Source organism: Pararge aegeria, chromosome 21, assembly GCF_905163445.1.
Source record: "Pararge aegeria chromosome 21, ilParAegt1.1, whole genome shotgun sequence".
NCBI lineage: Eukaryota > Metazoa > Arthropoda > Insecta > Lepidoptera > Nymphalidae > Pararge > Pararge aegeria.
Window position 1 is genome coordinate 7,590,276 of NC_053200.1, and position 17,794 is coordinate 7,608,069.

At 33.9% G+C, this 17,794-nt stretch overlaps 1 protein-coding gene across 1 annotated transcript in view; it reads right to left on the reverse strand.

Moving 5' to 3' along the window:
* LOC120633047 (tyrosine-protein kinase hopscotch) overlaps nt 1-17,144 on the reverse strand; it is a 29,933-nt gene extending 12,789 nt beyond the window's left edge. Inside the window, exons 1-15 of the mRNA XM_039903104.1 lie at nt 16,699-17,144; nt 15,525-15,676; nt 13,719-13,877; nt 12,925-13,102; nt 11,931-12,085; nt 10,690-10,782; nt 9,691-9,810; nt 8,472-8,620; nt 7,060-7,194; nt 6,547-6,674; nt 6,107-6,243; nt 2,687-2,884; nt 1,791-1,941; nt 1,079-1,217; nt 613-687 (exon numbers count right to left, since the gene is read on the reverse strand). Coding sequence (XP_039759038.1) covers nt 613-687; nt 1,079-1,217; nt 1,791-1,941; nt 2,687-2,884; nt 6,107-6,243; nt 6,547-6,674; nt 7,060-7,194; nt 8,472-8,620; nt 9,691-9,810; nt 10,690-10,782; nt 11,931-12,085; nt 12,925-13,102; nt 13,719-13,877; nt 15,525-15,676; nt 16,699-16,935 — 2,206 coding nt within the window. The 5' untranslated portion in view covers nt 16,936-17,144. The remainder of the gene's footprint in view (nt 1-612; nt 688-1,078; nt 1,218-1,790; nt 1,942-2,686; nt 2,885-6,106; nt 6,244-6,546; nt 6,675-7,059; nt 7,195-8,471; nt 8,621-9,690; nt 9,811-10,689; nt 10,783-11,930; nt 12,086-12,924; nt 13,103-13,718; nt 13,878-15,524; nt 15,677-16,698) is intronic.
* Nucleotides 17,145-17,794: the final 650 nt, after the last annotated feature.

The following is a 17,794-nucleotide window of genomic DNA, read 5'->3' on the forward strand; positions in this document are numbered from 1 at the left end:
AGGAAACAATTCGTTTGTATGAAAAAGTAAATATGCTTCTGTTGAATTAATATTTTTATTCATTAATTTATTTATTTATACTCTTTATTTGTACACCATTCAGAAAAACGAGACAAAAAAAAAAGAACAAACACATGAAGAATGAAGCAGGATACAAAAGGCGGCCTTGTCGCTAGTAGCGATCATTTTTACAGTGTGATTCTTTATGAAATATACTTATGCATCATTCAATATTATTTCGTAATTCTGTTACACGTTATATATCTCCGAACGTAATATTTAATATTGATCAATTCGTATCAAACTTCTACAATATTAATTAATGATTTAACATTTAATTATTCTCACACCGATTATTCTTAATAATATGATCAATGCGAAAGTGTTTGTTTATTTGATTGTGTCTATACGTCCTAACTAAACATAGACATAGAGATAGAGTTTGAGTTACTCAGACATAAGAGTTACTTGAAAGACGGAGAGTAATATAGGCTTCTTTTTTTATATCAGGAAAACAAACAATTTCCACGGGATTTGTAAAATATCGTAAGGACGAAGAACGCGGGCAATAACTGTTGAAAATAAAAGCTAAGCATGATAATAAATACTTACTTGAAACTGTTTCTGCGTGTTCCATATGGTCTAAAGATATCTTTGGTTCCTCGTACTCGTGCAGTGGCATATATTCTGGAAAAAATAACAACAACCTATGAACTAGGGAAACGTTTGACGATGTGTTATAAAACTAGCTGTCTACGTTCTTTTAATCGAGCGAGAATAACATGCTCTGCAATAAATAAAACTGTGCAGTAATTTCGTGTTGAAAAATTATTGCTGGCGTGTTCTAAACGGATCTGATTTAGGTTTTTTTTTTAATTTATGCACTTATTAATACATTTTATAGTTTCAAAATGACGAAATAAAAAAAATAACATGGTTGATTACAAACGTATTATTTAACCGTGAATTATAAATAAGGGAAAAGTAAAAAGCACTAATCAGAAATATCTATCTTCCCGCACGAAAAGCTGTAGGAGTACAACTTTTTGGGCAACTATGAAAAATTATATTTTGCTACCTCTGTGTAGCATGTGGTTCATATCTCGCATGATCTCTTGCGGCCGTAGCGGGTCGCTTTGCCAACACTGCCGCATTAGCGCCCATACTTCGCTCGGACATCTCGCAGGACGCAACAGACGATCACCCATTTCATAACTCTAAAACACAAAAAAACGTTCTTAATTCGATTGTTTTTTCCTTTTTTTAATGTTTTTTACCTCAGGTTTACAGCATTTGGGTTTTATTTAAAATGAAGTAATATATATATAAGGTAATAGAAATTTCAAGAAAATCAGATCAATAATTTTTTTATATTTTTTTTATCATGTTCACAGATAATGATCACATTACTTTTCAATTATTAAGTTTATTAGTAGTATCTGTAAAATCTATTAAGCAAATTTTTATCTCATATTTTTCTTTCTAAACGTTTTTCTTGAGTCGGGTTTCGCTTTATTTTGACTATACAGACAGTAAACATAACTCACATGTTGTAAATTGTAATATAAATCACAGTTTAAAATATTTAAATTTTTGGAAAACAGTTAAAATAGCACAACGGAAAATCCACAAAAATTTTACAGGCACAGTGTTCTTTCCATGGAATAAAAAGTATTGTGTCCGTCACAGACCGGATGAAATTTATGTATAGATAAAGCTGCCTTGTCCACCACTCTCCACAATTATCCAAACATTTTTCCTACAGAGAAAATCATCCATATCTTACTTACCCTGGCAGTTAGTACAGGATTGGTATTGCAAGGTGAATGTCCATAAGAGAAAACTTCCCATAGGGTGGTGGCGAATGCCCATATGTCACCAACGACCGATCTCCTAGCCAGACCCATGTCCGGGAAGAATTCCACCGGCATCCAATGTACGCTGTAATAATAGTGCTTATTGTAATAATACACAATTAACGTAAGCTTAATCTAACAAAAGTCCCAATTTTACATTGGGTAATAATGTTTTGCATAAAAACATCTCTCAACAAGTCATTTTTTTATGAATTGGCGTACTTCGAATAGAAAATCTTTATTGCAACACAACACAATAGGGAAACACAAGCAAAACATTAATAGTACTTAGTGCTATGGTGCAAAGGCGGCCTTATCACTAATAGTGATCTTTTAAATGCAACCTGTACGAAGCCGATAAAAAATTGGAAAGTGGGTGGTGCATAAAGGATGTTACAAAAAAATAAAATAAACGAACATGAACATACATACTAGATTCACATATTAACTACAAAAATACCGCTATAAATAGCGAACTTATTAAGAATTGACGAATACTATCGCCTAGACCAGAAAAACACTTCTAAGGGCATGCAAAGAAACTGTCTTCCCCGTTCTGAATTATCTTTGGGAGGCTGGTGGACTTTGGCTTAAGTTACCACCCTACCGACGAAGACGTGCCGCTAAGCGATTTTGCGTTCCGGTACAACGCCGCATAGAGACCGCTTAGGGACGAGTATAGCCTATAGATTTAATATAACTGCCATACCTCCAACAAGTTAGCCTGTTACCATCGCAGCTGTAACATTACTTACCAGCTATTGAGATTGCAGTCTAAGAAATTAAAACACGTAAAAAAATGACATAAAATAGTTTCTATATATACTTACTCTAAAGGCGTATACTGTCTCAGGGTTGGTCCAGACAGCTTGACGATAATCCGATCTGCTTGATGAGACGACAGTAGTAGTCTCCTACAGCGGATGGTACCGTGGACTACGCCGGCTTCGGAAAGATCCCACAAAGCTCTAGCTAAGTTCGCCGCTACTTTTTTTAAATGTATAGGTTTTACAATTTCTTCGTTTTCCCTAGAAGAGTTATATTTTTCTATTTATATACTACAACAATACACACATTGCCATCTAGCCCCAAAGTAACCGTAGCTTGTGTTATGGTTACTAAGATGACTGATAAAAACCCAGACACTGAAAAAGATTCATGTTCATCACACCAACATGTTCCAGTTGTGGGAATCGAACCCACAGACCTTTCTCAGAAAGCAGGGTCGCTTCCAACTGCGCCAGTCGGCCGTCAAATTGCTTACAAGTTGTTTATTTATTTTTTATTTAAACACCTTTATTCGTAATACCGGAAGCGGTGATAGCCCAGTGGGTAGGACTTCGACTTCGCTTTCAGGCGGCCGAGTTCGAATCCCCGTTTTAAATAATGGAAAAATCACTCGCTTCAACGGTGAAGGAAAACATCGTGAGGAAATCTGCATGCCTGAGAGTTCGCTTCTCACTTCTCATTAACCATGTTACTAGAAAATTACAATATTAAGTGCCACATTAAAGAACCAACTAGGCGCAACACGTGTATAGACCATATTGCTAGTAATATGCAAGGAGTCTCATCAGCAATTTTTCAATCTGAGCTATCAGAACACAACACTTGCCAAACAATAAGTTTTAAAGTAAATAGCAAACCTGTATTTTTGACACATTACTTTATGACGATAAGAGACTATAGTCAAGATAATATAAGAAAATTTAGGCAATGCATGCAAGCTCTATCCTGGAAACAGGTTATTGACGATGTAAGGGAGGAATGTGATTTTAACGACATTTTTAATAATTTCTTGAATGAATTTACTTTATTTTATAGACTTTGCTTTCCTGAAATTTCAATTAAACGTATAAATCGCCCTAAATTAACACATGGTCAACAAGTGGACTAAAGATATCGTCTAAGACTAAAAGAAAATTAAGATATAGGAGTTATAAGCAAAAAAAAGGAGACGATAAAAAACACTATTTAACTTTCAACAAAATATTTAGACATTGTATCAATCAAGCTCAAAAAACTTTACATAAATCATATATTGCGTCATCGTCGAATAGGTGTAAAGCCACTTGGGAGGTCATAAAAGGAAGGGAAAACAACTTTTACAATCAGCTAAAAGGACTAGATGAAATAGTACATCATAATGTCAGAATCCGAAATCCAATCGAAATTGCTCGTTCATTTTATAAGGTGTTTATTGACTCCACTAATAAATCAAAACTACTAACTGCTAATAGAATGACTTTAAATCGAAATCAGGTGAGTGAAACCATATTTCTAGAACCACTTAGTTTGTATGAAATAAAATCTATCGTACGATCGCTGAGAAATACAAATTCGGTTGGTATAGATGGTATAAATACTAAAGTTTTAAAGTCTGTAGTAGATGATATTTCGCCAATATTGTATATTTTAATCAATTTGTCTTTTACAAGTGGCACATTCCCTTCAAACTTCACCACGGCTATAGTTAAACCCCTTCATAAAAGAGGTTGTTTTACGGAAATAAATAATTATCGTACAATTTCACTTGTTTCAGTTTTTTCTAAAATATTTGAACGAGCAATGCACAAACGAATTAGTAGCTTCATGATGAAACATAGAGTTATAAGGAACGAACAAAATGGTTTCCAAAAAGAGAAATCCACCAACATGGCAGTTTTTATGTTAATTAAGAACATAATTTCTCTTATCGATAAAGGAAATCCTGTTTGTACTATTTTTTGTGATATGTCGAAGGCTTATGATTATGTTTCACACGGCTTGCTATTGAAAAAATGCGAGTATTATGGCCTACGAGGGCCATGTATTTCATGGTTACAAATTTATTTAAAAGATAGAAAACAGCTTGTTGAAATATCAAGGCTAAATGAGAAACAGGTATTGACGAAGTTTTGCTCAGAGCTTGAAATAAATTCCTTTGGTGTACCGCAGGGTAGTGTTCTTGGGCCACTCCTATTTCTGATATACATCAACGATCTTCCTGATTGCACTAAACATAAATGTGTTATGTTTGCAGATGACGTGTCTGTTATAGTACCATGTAAACAAAAAACTGACAATTCACCAGAAATAAGTAAAGTTCTAGATGACATACATGAATGGCTTCTATATAATAATCTAAATTTAAATTAAAAAAAAAACTAAATTTATGACATTTAGAAAGAGAAAAATGACTATAAACAATAATACTGTTACATGTGCTAATGAGAATATAGAACAAGCATCTATTATAACATTTTTGGGTATGCAATTAGACGATTTTTGTACTTGGAGAGCTAATATTGAAACTATATGCACTAAAACCAATAAGTTTGTATTTGCTCTTAGAAGAATTTCAAAAATTGCTAATCAAAGTACAGCATTACTGGCATATCATGGGTACGTTGCATCCAGTATGCGGTACGGGATTATGCTTTGGGGAAATGCTTCCGAGGTCAATAGAATATTTTTAATACAAAAGAAGTGTATTCGGGCCATATGCAACAAAGGTCCTATGCAATCATGCAAGCCGCTCTTTAAATCTCTCAAATTACTAACGCTGCCAGGTATCTACATTTTAGAATCAGCATGCTTCGTAAAAAGGTACAGAAGTGATTTTTTTGAAATATGCGGAAATATTGTACCTTTCAATACCCGTTACCGAAATAAAATATTCTACCCGCGATGTAACACAGCACTCGGTTCTAAAAGTTGTTATCATAATATGATTTTGATTTACAACAAATTGCCTAAAGCTATTAAAGATTTGCCATTTTTGAAATTCAAGGCAAAATTACGTGACTGGTTGGTTGATAAATGCTATTACTCGGTAAAAGAGTTCTTGGATAATAAAATATAATTATTAGTTTAGTTATTTTTTACTGGACATTCCATGTTTATTGTTCCATACAGTAAAATTAATGAAATTTTATTATATTCAGCCGATTATTTTGATTTTATTTATTTTGATGGTCTATTAATTATTACATAAATGAATTTGTTTAAATTAAGATTTGCATGTCATATATTATGACTAAACATGTATACCTACAATGTTTTATGCAAATAAAAGGATTTTTGATTTGTGAGAGAAGTCCCGTACCCTGTAGTGGAACTGGGTTGATATGATGATGATAATTCGTAATATATGGATACTCTTAAAATATTACAGGCAAAAGGCGACCTTATTACTTTAAGGTCTGCTGACACGCCAAGCAACAGGTAAAGCTATAACAAATACTATATTTAATTAAAAAAATGAATACCTGAGATATACATCAAAGGGTCCATACGGCAGAAACTCGAGCACCATAGCAGTTGGCGAACTAAGAGTAACGCCATACAGTCTCACTATCGAACTGGATTGAACGCACGCCCATTTGCTTGCTAATTCGATGAAATCCTAAAAAAAAAAAAACAATATTTATTAAATGTATCATAATATTTATCATTATTTTCACTGTGTGGTGACGGCAGGTCAGAATACAGTTGTCACCACCCCTGCTCGCGGGTTTCGTACGAGGCGACTAAGGATATGTAACAGGCAGCAGCGTTCTTAATATACTACCACTATATATATGTGATGTGATTACCAAACGCCCAGCGTGGTCAAACCGTCTCGCTGGGCGATGCCTTTAGCCCAGCAGTGGACTGGTTTGGGCTATTGATGATGATGTCCAGCATCGATGATAATTAATCTACTTACTTTTAAATAGTCGTTAGCTCGCTCCCTCTGTAGAGTCTTAAATGCGACTAACAACTTTTTAGTCTCATCAAGCCTCCACAGCGCTTTGTACGTAGCCGTTATATTCTCGGACCCGACCTTTTCTGAACCTAAAAAAAGTTTACCAAAATTTATAACATATAAGATTAAAGATTTCTAAATTGATTTTAAAATAAGTACAAAAATATATTTTTTTATGGAAATAATAAAAATATCGATTTTTTATTAATAGAAGCACGATAATGGCAACTTTCCACAGTGGCTGTCTAAATTCGGTGTCAATTGAGTTACAGAATAGCTCTGGTGTTAAACCTGGACAAAAGATTAGTCAAAAAGAAGCGGGAATATAAAAAAGAAACCATTTTTTACAGACACAAAACTACACAGATCGTCTAGAATCTCTCATCGACTTTCTTTCGTCATCATAAATGGTAATCAAATCAAATATATCGTAACAACCCATTTAAAAAATAAAAATATAAAATAGCAGTGCACCTGTATACAGCAGTATATCCTTATTCGGAAGACATCTAGGACTCTTGTTGTCCTTTAGTATCTCATGCAACTCTGCCTGATCTATCCGAACACCTTTCTTAACCGGCTCGCCGCATAATAAAAGTTGTGATTTATCTACAATAACGAGTATTAGTTTGAATATTGTCCTATGAAGGTCGGCTTACAATCTACCCGCTGTTTTGTTTTTATTGCAGCCTATTAAAATAATAGTCTATTTTTAGCAAATTTGTCTAAATCTGGGCTTCCCAACCTAGGTGCCGCGTCGCACTAGAGCGCCGTAGAAAGTACAGAGGTGCACCATTCACCAAGAAAAATATTTTCTTGACAGATTTTGTGAAACAGTGGCACAGCTTATACCAAACTTTGCAAAATTGTGTGGATATAACCCAGCTCAGACATCCCACTGTTGGAATAGTTTTATTTTTCCCATAATTCGTTGTTTACCAAAAAAATTATTATTATTATTATGGTTTTTTTAGGTGCATACTGAGAATGTTTTATTTTTTGCTGCCTAACTCACAAGTAGGTATGTATTTTAACTCGCTAAGTCCCGGCGCGTATTTCTTAACTTGTTAGTGAGCTGCTGGCTCAATAAGGTTAGGAACCCCTGGTCTAAAGCATTAGGTTTCAGAGATTAAAGCTTCAGAGATATTTTTTCTGGCGGACAGTAGTAAATAAAGTAAAATGAAACGAGCAAATTGGTTCTGAAATATATAATATCTTTATAAATTAAAGCTTATGTGTTATTTTGTCATAGAAGTTTCTGTAAGCTTTTATCAAAATCCGTTCAGACAAGTAGTTTTTGCGTGAATGAGTAAAAAACCATACTAACTCCAAACTTTCATTCGCATATATAATATTAGCAAGATTACTTGATACATCTTTGTAACTTTAACACGTTCCAATTAGCTTGGTATTTATTATTTTATTTTATTATAAATCATAGCTTCTAATGAAGAAGAATGATTGCCAAAAAGTGCTAAATTTAATGAAAACGGTTGACGATACTGTCTCAACACAGTATATACGTTTTTTACACAACGAAACGATAGCGCGACCCAACGAACTTGTGCTGCCATCTATCGCCGCTTTAATCAACTGAGATCCACAAAAGTTTGAACTTAAATGTGTATGCTCAGTGTAATTGCTCAGTTGCTCTTTTGCAACATCATTTATAGTTTAACAATCATTTTTCTATGCTGCGAGAGATAAAAGCGGAGCTGTCAGCGTCCAAGCAAATTTTTTACTAAGAATTTCACCAATCACAGTTCAGTTTCAGTTATCACGATTAAGTAAAAATGAAAAATTTATTAAACATTGTTTAAGCTAAGGTAAAGGTGCATCAAATATCACCCTCGATATCATTTGTGGTTTCTATTAAATTTACTTACCATATTCTGAAGGGGGTATACATTCGTTAAGAAATATTCTACCCTCAGGATTCTGATGACAGCCGACTAGCCTGTCGATGCTGAAGTATTCCTCTTTGTTGAATATGTAACAATGACCTTTGAACTCAAGTCTGTATGTTTCTGTGGTACTGTAAAAGAAAACATTTTATTATTTTATAAAAACGTAAAAATCTACTATTTTCAGAAATATTCTTATATCGAAATAATTTATAGATTAAAGTAAAAAGTCTATAGTTTCATGCCAATAAATTTAGGATACATATAATTGTAATTAAGACTTTTTTTAATACAGTCACTAAAAAAATCCAAAAAAACACTTATTTAATATTTTTATTTATTCCAAAACAAGTTATCCATTGACTGCAATCTCACCTGGCGTGATGTTGTAGTCTAAGATTGTAGCGGGCTAATCTGTTAGCAGTATAGCAGTTATATTAAACCCATACCCCTTAGCGTTTCGATACGGCATCGTACCGGAACCCCAAAAGCGCTTAGCGACTAACCACGGCCAAAGCCTCCCCAGCCGTCCACCAGACGACTATGTTAACCAAACTTTAACTTTAAAGTTATTTGTGTGCTAGAGAAAAGTACACAGACGCCAATAATGTTAAAATTTGATTAATACAATCATCTCATGTCGTTGGGAGTTTGTTAAGAGATAATATTTTCTGTCCAGCTTATACAACGTGTAACAGAATTACGAAATAATATGGAACGATGATAAGTATATTTCATACGGAATCCAAAAAAAAATACATACATATAAATACGGACACATGTATATACATATGTATAAATACATTTTCCTGTAGAAATATGAAATCAAAATAAGCATATTTATTTTTCCATACAAACGAATTCAAAACATTCTAAGTGCTTACTTATGACCACCCTATTGTAGATAAGAGTCCGACACGCGCATAGTACCTTTGCTACGCGACGGGTACCTAATAAAGTGACAGGAGTCACATGATTTTAATTTTGCATGTGATGTTATGGCTGTATCGGATTTCTTTCACTAAAAACTATGGTTTACTTAAAAACTTTTAGGTTTTCGTTTTCTCAGATAAGTCCCAGAGACAGTACATTATTTACCTCTAAGACCTGTGAATTATTATTTCGGTGTTCATTTACACGTTGTATAATATCAGTATATCACTCATGAAAGAAGAACAAAAAGGTAATTGGGTTTACTCACCTGTTTTTTGAGCAAACATCTAAATAATAAACGTTGTAGTCATCTTGGCACTGCCTCAGAACGTAACATCCGTATTTTTTGGCGCGTTTCTCTTCCAGTTTTCGATAGGAAAACGCACCGCTAAAACAACAACTTCATGAAGTCAAAACGTTAAAGTTCACAATATCTTAATCTTTTTTTATCCTGGTATTTATTAACTACTGCCGAAGTCGAACCGGAAATTCCCTCAGATTTTTCATTTACTCAGCATTTTGTGTTGTTTATTATATCACTTGAAAATTCGTTTCGGTCCGTACGTACGTTTCGTTTCGCACGTAGAGGTATAATAAGGATTGAATTAGCATAGGGATTGAAGAAATTATAAACTACACCATACAGATTCTCCTGCTTTTCGCGGAGTATAGCAAATTAAGCTAATTTTCATAATATATCATGGGTTTCCGCAAATTACCGCCTACTTCTATCCAATACAACACGTCAACTTAATAGTTTGGTATTTTTTTACGAACAGCCGTCTTCCTGTCCTTAATCTTAGGAAATATTTTGTTTTGGTAGTATAACCCTCCACCAGTTCAAGATGTAATAACCTTTTACGTTCAAACGTGGTTAATCATGGTGCAGATACTTTTGCCCACCATTCTCAAATCTAAACAAATTTGACAGGTCTCGAAGCAGTGTTTTCTCTTCTACTTGTCATATCAAGCATTACCGGCCCACCACAGGGCACGTGTCTCCTCCAACAATGAGAAGGGTTCACACGCATTAGTGAACATTATGGAGACCTCTCGGGCATGCAGGTTTCCTCAAAGAGTTTTTTCACCGTTAAAGCAAGCAACATTGAGCTGGAGAAGGATTGCACTATTTTCAGAGATGACAATTTTGAACATATGTACAATATAATTGATCACACTTGTTCAGTGATATACTATAATCCACCTTGATATTTTTATCTCTTGAACTCAACTGAAAACTTAAGTTAATGAATATTCAAAAACATACCCAACAGGGCCGTGGCATTTTATCCTTTGCAACTCTTTTAGCGATGGTGTCTCATCATCTTTGGAGAGATTAAACGTCCATTTTACCATTAACCTGAAAAAATAATTATAACCAAATATTATATCCAATCCTAAATCTAAGCACAGACTTGGTCTGTTATATAGGTGAGTGGGTTAGAGCTTTGGCACACCACGCTGCTTCGATACGGGTTGGCGGGTTTTAATAGCTAGTATCAACCAACAGCTTAATATAATCCTAGGCAAGGAGGTTTATGTAACGTTATTTCCAAACTCCAGTCTGGTATGTAGGCCATGGTTTAGGTGCGATAAATTTAATGAATAGGTGTTTAAAAGAACTGTTGTCGTAGCGATGAGCCTGATCTCCTAAGGTCATCCTCCGAAGACAGCTCTTAGGGACTCCTGATAGGGAGAGCTGCAGCTCAGGCCGATATTACCAATAAAAATTTTACGAGATCAACGTTTCAAATCCAAAAAATGAGCCAATTCAGTTATTTTTGGAATTAAAAATAAAATAAAATAAATAAATAAATATACTACGACAATACACACACCGCCCTCTTGTTCCAAAGTAAGCGTAGCTTGTGTTATGGGTACTAAGACGACTGATGAATTTTTTTTTTATATGAATAATATACATAAATACATAGAATATACATATAAACAACCAGACACTGACAAACATTCATGCTCATCACACAAACATTTTCCAGTTGTGGGAATCGAACCCACGGCTCTGGACTCAGAAAGCAGGGTTGCTGCAAACTGCGCCAATTGGCCGTCAAAAATTAAACTTTAAGAAAGGTTTTCTGATGATGAGGTTTCATCTAGGTTTTTCTAACTTCATTTTATGTTTTTATATTCATATAGTTCTTTGAATCAATTAATATGGCGTTAAAATAAAATGCTAAGTCACCTTAAAGGGTCCGATTTTCTAAAGTAATTCGCTTTTCAAAAATACAAGCTTTAGCGACATGTCACTAGACTTTAGATTTTACGAAAAAAAATGTATGTTCTAGAGGTAGAAAGCGGTATAAACTTTCATTTAGAATTCTTTACAGAATTCTTAATTTTTTACAGAATGTTAAAACACAACAATTTATAGGAAAACGGGAAAAACATCCAGGTCCTCGTGATCCGTGGTCGAATTTGCTAACCAGTAGACCAATAAGGCAGTTCAAGTGAATACAAGTATAACATAAAAAAGTATGAAATATCACTTACCTATAATATCCATCACACAAAGATATAAAAGAAGAGAGTTGTTCCTCAGATTTAAATGTAAAAAACAATGGCGTGCCACGTCTAGATACCTCTAAACAGTTATCTGCATTTCTAGTCAGGTATATTAACTCTTCTATTGCACATACGTGAAACCACTGGAAAGACAGACAGTATTTAAAACTACAAAATCTGTTTTATAACCTGATGCAAATTAAAAAAATTAATAATATGTTGTTCGTGGTGTGTCGATGTAGTTCTCAAACGGAGAGATTGATTCCAATGCGGATTTTCAGATTCCGGTCGTACACACGACCTTTATAGCGATGTTTGTAAACCAGTAAAAATTTCGAACCGGTTACAGTTAACCAGGTCTTGGGTTAAAAATTTTGGTTTAATTTTTTTACCGGTTAAATAGAATTCGATTTAGCCCAATGCAGAGATACGAACCAATTTACATAGGTTAGTTTTTAATCGCAGCACAAACAGGGTAACTTTGGTTTTTGAACTTAAAAAACCTTAAAAAATGTTCAATTGCAAAACAATTTTTTAAACAAATTTTTTTAGTAAATCAAATCGGTTTCGAGCCATGCTTTATAATCTTGTCAGATCTGTCTGTTTGCCTCACTTTGCCTGAAACTCAAAAACTATATACCGTAACTAAGCCTAAATATAACATCGTATATACTCGTACCTTAACAATAACTATTCTAATACTAAAAAACTGCATACAACAAATATCGGCATGACAAAAATCGACATGAAAAGTGAGATAAAGGAGAAAGTATAACGATCAAAAGACGAAATATATAATACGATAAAAGTCGTTAGTTCTCTGAACTTTATGCATGCATATATGCACTGCCAACCTTAGAGATTTTTATGACAAATGACAAAGATTTTCTCAATTTTATACTGTCTGCCAAGTACATACCATTTTACCCTGTTCACACCAACTAAAAATCCTAAATACAAATTTTATGTGGACAATATTCACCTCTCTTTTAACAGTATTGTAGAGTCGTATCCCTGGCTGGTGAGGATGGAATGGCGCCACAATAACCTTCACGGGAACTACGTCACTGCCGTTTTGCCAAATAATATTATCAAATTCTTCGGCCAAGTAGTTAGGTGCTAAGCCGTATAATTGTTGCAGGTACAGATTTTTTATGTAACTGGAATAAAGAAGTGCGTATTTGTTATTAGTTAGCAAATGTTATTATCACCTACGTGGGTAGGACTTCGACTTCACTTTTGGGGGGCCGAGGTCGAATCCCAAAACGCACCTCAAACTTTTTGTGCAAAAGTTTTGCGCGTTTTAACCAATTAAAATGTCGCTTGCTTCAACGGTGAAGGAAAACATCGTAAGGAAACCTGCACACCTGTCAGTTCTCCATAATGATTCTCCAAAGGTGTGTGGAGTGCACCACTCCGCACTGGGCCAGCGTGGTGGACTACGGCCTTAACTTCTTCTCAATGTGAGAGAAAACCCGTGCCCTGTAGTGGCCCGGTAATGGGTTGACATGATAATGATGATGCTAATGATGATATCTTAGCTGGAAAACGTAATCCCACTTCTGATATCTAAAACAGTATAACAATTCTCCATTTTGTTTAGGATACGTGAACATTAATCGTGAATCGATTCGATTTCAATTGGATCTTCGTGGCATCGGCTCCACGCATCAAAATTAGCTATAGTATTCGGCCAGAAGATTTATAAAATTCGTCGTACGCACCGGTTAACCAATGCCCGAAGAAGGCAACCCCTTTCAATAAATCTGAACTTACTTGACGTTGTGCCCAACAGAGCACAGCTGGGGTAAATAGTGGTGAGCATGTTTCTTAGGTATGGGCCCATGACGCTTGATTATGACCTTTGGAATATACTTTTTGTAGTTTCGAACTACGTCATTCATCGGTAATTTATCTTCTGTTATCGCTCTTGTCCTGCAACAAACAAATATAAATACACTAGCTGTTGCCTCCGACTTAATTTTTGCCTCCGCGTTTATTTTTGCTTTTAAAGGATCTCGTAGGAACAGTATATTGTCTTATGACAGACGTGAGGCATTTAGGTGTACAAGTACTACTGATATTTTGTAGTTGTATATTCTTTTAAAAAAAAATCGGATGTAGTTTTTAAAAATATTTTAAATTTACTTAATATATAGAATGAGATATTAAAAAAAAAAAATGGCAACTTTGAATATTGGACAGAAGCAGGCGTTACTTAGCGGAAGTCCATAATATATATAATGAAAATCTTAACAATTATTCATTGTAAAGTCAACATCTCCTGAGGATGCTCCGGTTTCAGAGCGAAACGTGCGTAGAGGGTACATTGCCGAGGATCTGTTACGTCTTCTCCTGTCTTTTTTTAGGAGGGTAAAAATAGCCACAGTTAAAGTCTCCCACCATTTTGGACCAGAGAAAATTCAGCAATTATTAAATTTGTACTTTTATTTTATATGATTAAAACTCTTTATTTAAAAAGACTTGTTAAACATAATGTTGAATGAGGATTCTATCTAGTAAATAATGGATTTTTAAAGAAAAAAGGAAGTTTAGGAGTGTGTAAGGACTTGATAAATTTTATATTAAAAATGCAGTTTGCATTTTCATTCAATAACCATATTTTACTTTTTTTATATAAACTTAATAACTATGGGAAAGAATTTGAACAATAGATCCATGTAAAAGTGTCCAAATGACATATTGTTTTTGCTTTAGAGACAACTATCACAGAGCACCCATTGTCTCTGACAGACAGGTGGTTAATTATATTTTATGGACAATTGTTTACTCGCACATGCTCAATAATTTGTGATGAGTAGAACCAACTATGATAAATGTAACAAAATTAATTCATTTTTTGTTCAGCGAACAAATAAATTTAATATAAGAATTCACCTCAACATTCATCCATTAACACCAATTTTCTGTTATAACATGAATAAATTGTGAATATAAATTATGAATGGAAATTAATTACCATCTATCAGAACTTTTATTGAACTTTTGACTCTTCAATTGATAAAATATGGAATGAATCATGCCAATAGTTGATAGGAAGTATTATTTAACATATAATTTATATAGAATTGTTGCATTACTTGTAATAACTTCTGCCGGCAACTTTGTCTACATAGAATTTGTATCCAAAGAGGAATAGAAAATGGGAGTGTAGTAAAATAATCATTGTACCAATATATTATAATCCATAAACAAATTTTGAAGCCTAATTTCTTTTACATTATTACTATTACTTATAATAGGACAAGGAACGTTTTCTGATGTAGTACTTATACATTTTCATATTTTCTGGATGTAGCAAGCAATCTGTGAACGGAGATAGCAACATGGTAAACACTTTGGGACTCCCTTTTGGCAGGATTGCAGCAATTTAATAACAATTTCTTTAACAGTGAAGGATAACATTATAAAGAAAAAAAGTTCTCCATAATGTTATCGAAGGTTTGTGTGGTGGACTACTGCCCTTATTTTTTTAAGAGGAGCCCAGTGCCTTGTACCAAGCTGGCAGATTGATAATAATGAATTTGTAGTATATGAACAAAATTATCATTGTATACTTACATATCTGCAATACCAAGGCCAAGCAGTTCATGTTTGTGTTCAGGATACTTAATTTCTGGTATTTTATTCTCATTCACATCATTCCTTGCTTGTTGGAAATAATAGTCATATGTGTTTTCATCCAATGTTAGTAAAACGCCAAATCTAGGTACCTGTGAATGTACAACAAATTATGCAGTTTAATGTATCATCAAAAGAGCCATCTATTAAATAACTAAGCTTTCATACTAATCATGACAATGAACTTTCCAAATTTAGGCACATGCTTATCATGTGTGAGGCACATTGCTGGCTTGAAAAACCTTATTGAATTTCATCAAACTTAGGTAATAAAGTAGTCACTCTCTTTGATCCATGGCTCAATTGCATGAAAGAAGGACAATTATACTCTGATATTGGTTGCCTGGTAGAGATGCTCATAAGCGATAAGGCTGCCAATAGCACCCAGTGGCATACATAGAGGGTATGCACAGGGTATGCAGATGATATAAAATGATGAAAATCTCCAGTACGAGTTATAAATACTTAAGGGTAGGCTTTTTATAACTCTTACAATGCCTATCCTTAAGTTTTTTATCAATCATACTGGAGATATTCTTCATTTTATATCATCTGCATACCCTGTGCATACTCTCTATGCACACCACTGATAATATCTCTCTTTTTATTCTCAAATTATGTTTGTTGTTCATTTAATTTTGTTTTAAGGATCTTTTTGCTTATTCTCTATATAAAAGTAGGTATTTAAGCCTACAGTTGTATGTTCAAACATAGCAGTATAACTTCATAGCTTTTTATTAAAAATAAAAAGCTATGAAGTTATACTCTGTGTGATAACTTATTAAAAAAAATATAAAGCACACCTAAGTTTCTTGTGTGTTTATATGGGCTTTATTCACCAATGTGCATTTAGGATCCTTGCGGGTTTAATTTTGAGTTAACCAATGGAGCTAAATTTATAATAATTGAAACAATTTGTCATGAATTGTGTCTGATAAGCCTACATGTTTTAAGAATTTCAGAATATAAATACACATTATTTATCTTACATGACTTAATTACGGCATATAGTTTTTGTATATGTTTTATCTTTTAAATTGAAAAAAAAATTACAATTTGAAATCATACTTTGGGTGTAAATAAAAATAAATTTTAAGAGTTTCGGGAGTCTTACCTTGAACCGTATTCTCAGTTCGTAATCTCGTGAACTCGAAAGAACTTTGCTGTTATCTTTGAGGAAATAGTCCGTGCCTTTGATCTTCAATGCAAACAGCGTACGCGTCAAAGGTGGAATTTTGTATTTCTTACACAAAACTATACACAACTCCTCAGCGGTGAACGTACTTGAACACGTGACTATGTTGGGCACCGGATCAATCACCACCAACACTTTAACTGTATCCGCTGCCATGGTTTATTTTGTAAACTCGATCGCAAAAAACAAGACGGCGTCGCCAACATCGACAATGATAACACTTTATATCTATTTGATTTCACTCAAAACTATACCGAAACACTTTTGCAATATTTCACCCATCTTTTCTCACAACAGCGATAAATAATGCACATATTTTAAATCAATGAAATAAGTAAAATGTTTATTTATAAACCGACTAAGGTCACCAGTCACCACCACCACCGAATAGAGTAAAGTAATAATAAAAATATACTGTCGACATAGACAATATACGACTATACGAGGAGGTTACGACGTCCAGCCCCAGAGTATCCAAAGTATATACTCTGTGGTCCTCCAATTTAGTGATGTGAATGTAAATAAATAATTAAATATTTTATTACAATACGAACACAAACATTGCCATTTAGCCCTCAAGTAAGCGTAGCTTGTGTTATGGGTACTAAGAATATTGAACAATTTTTTTTATGATTATACTACATAAGAACTTATACTATACAGATAAACACCTAGACACTAAAAACATTCACACAAACATTTTCCAAATGTGGGAATCGAACCAGCAGCCTTGGACTCAGAAGGCAAGATCCACTGCCCACTTTGCCAATCGGCCTTCATGTAATCATCATTGTTATATTATATTATTGTTTCACACCCGAAACTTCGATATATGTACTTGAAAGAATATTCCTAATTTTGTAAAATAAAATTTGAGTGTCTCTCATTAAAGTCAAACTATATCATAGATGGGGCTTGCCAGGTTTTTCTTATGGTACCCAAACTATGGCCTTTGTTGCTTAAACTTTAGAAATACTATTATTAGTAGAAAATCTCATTCTGATTTTGAATAAAC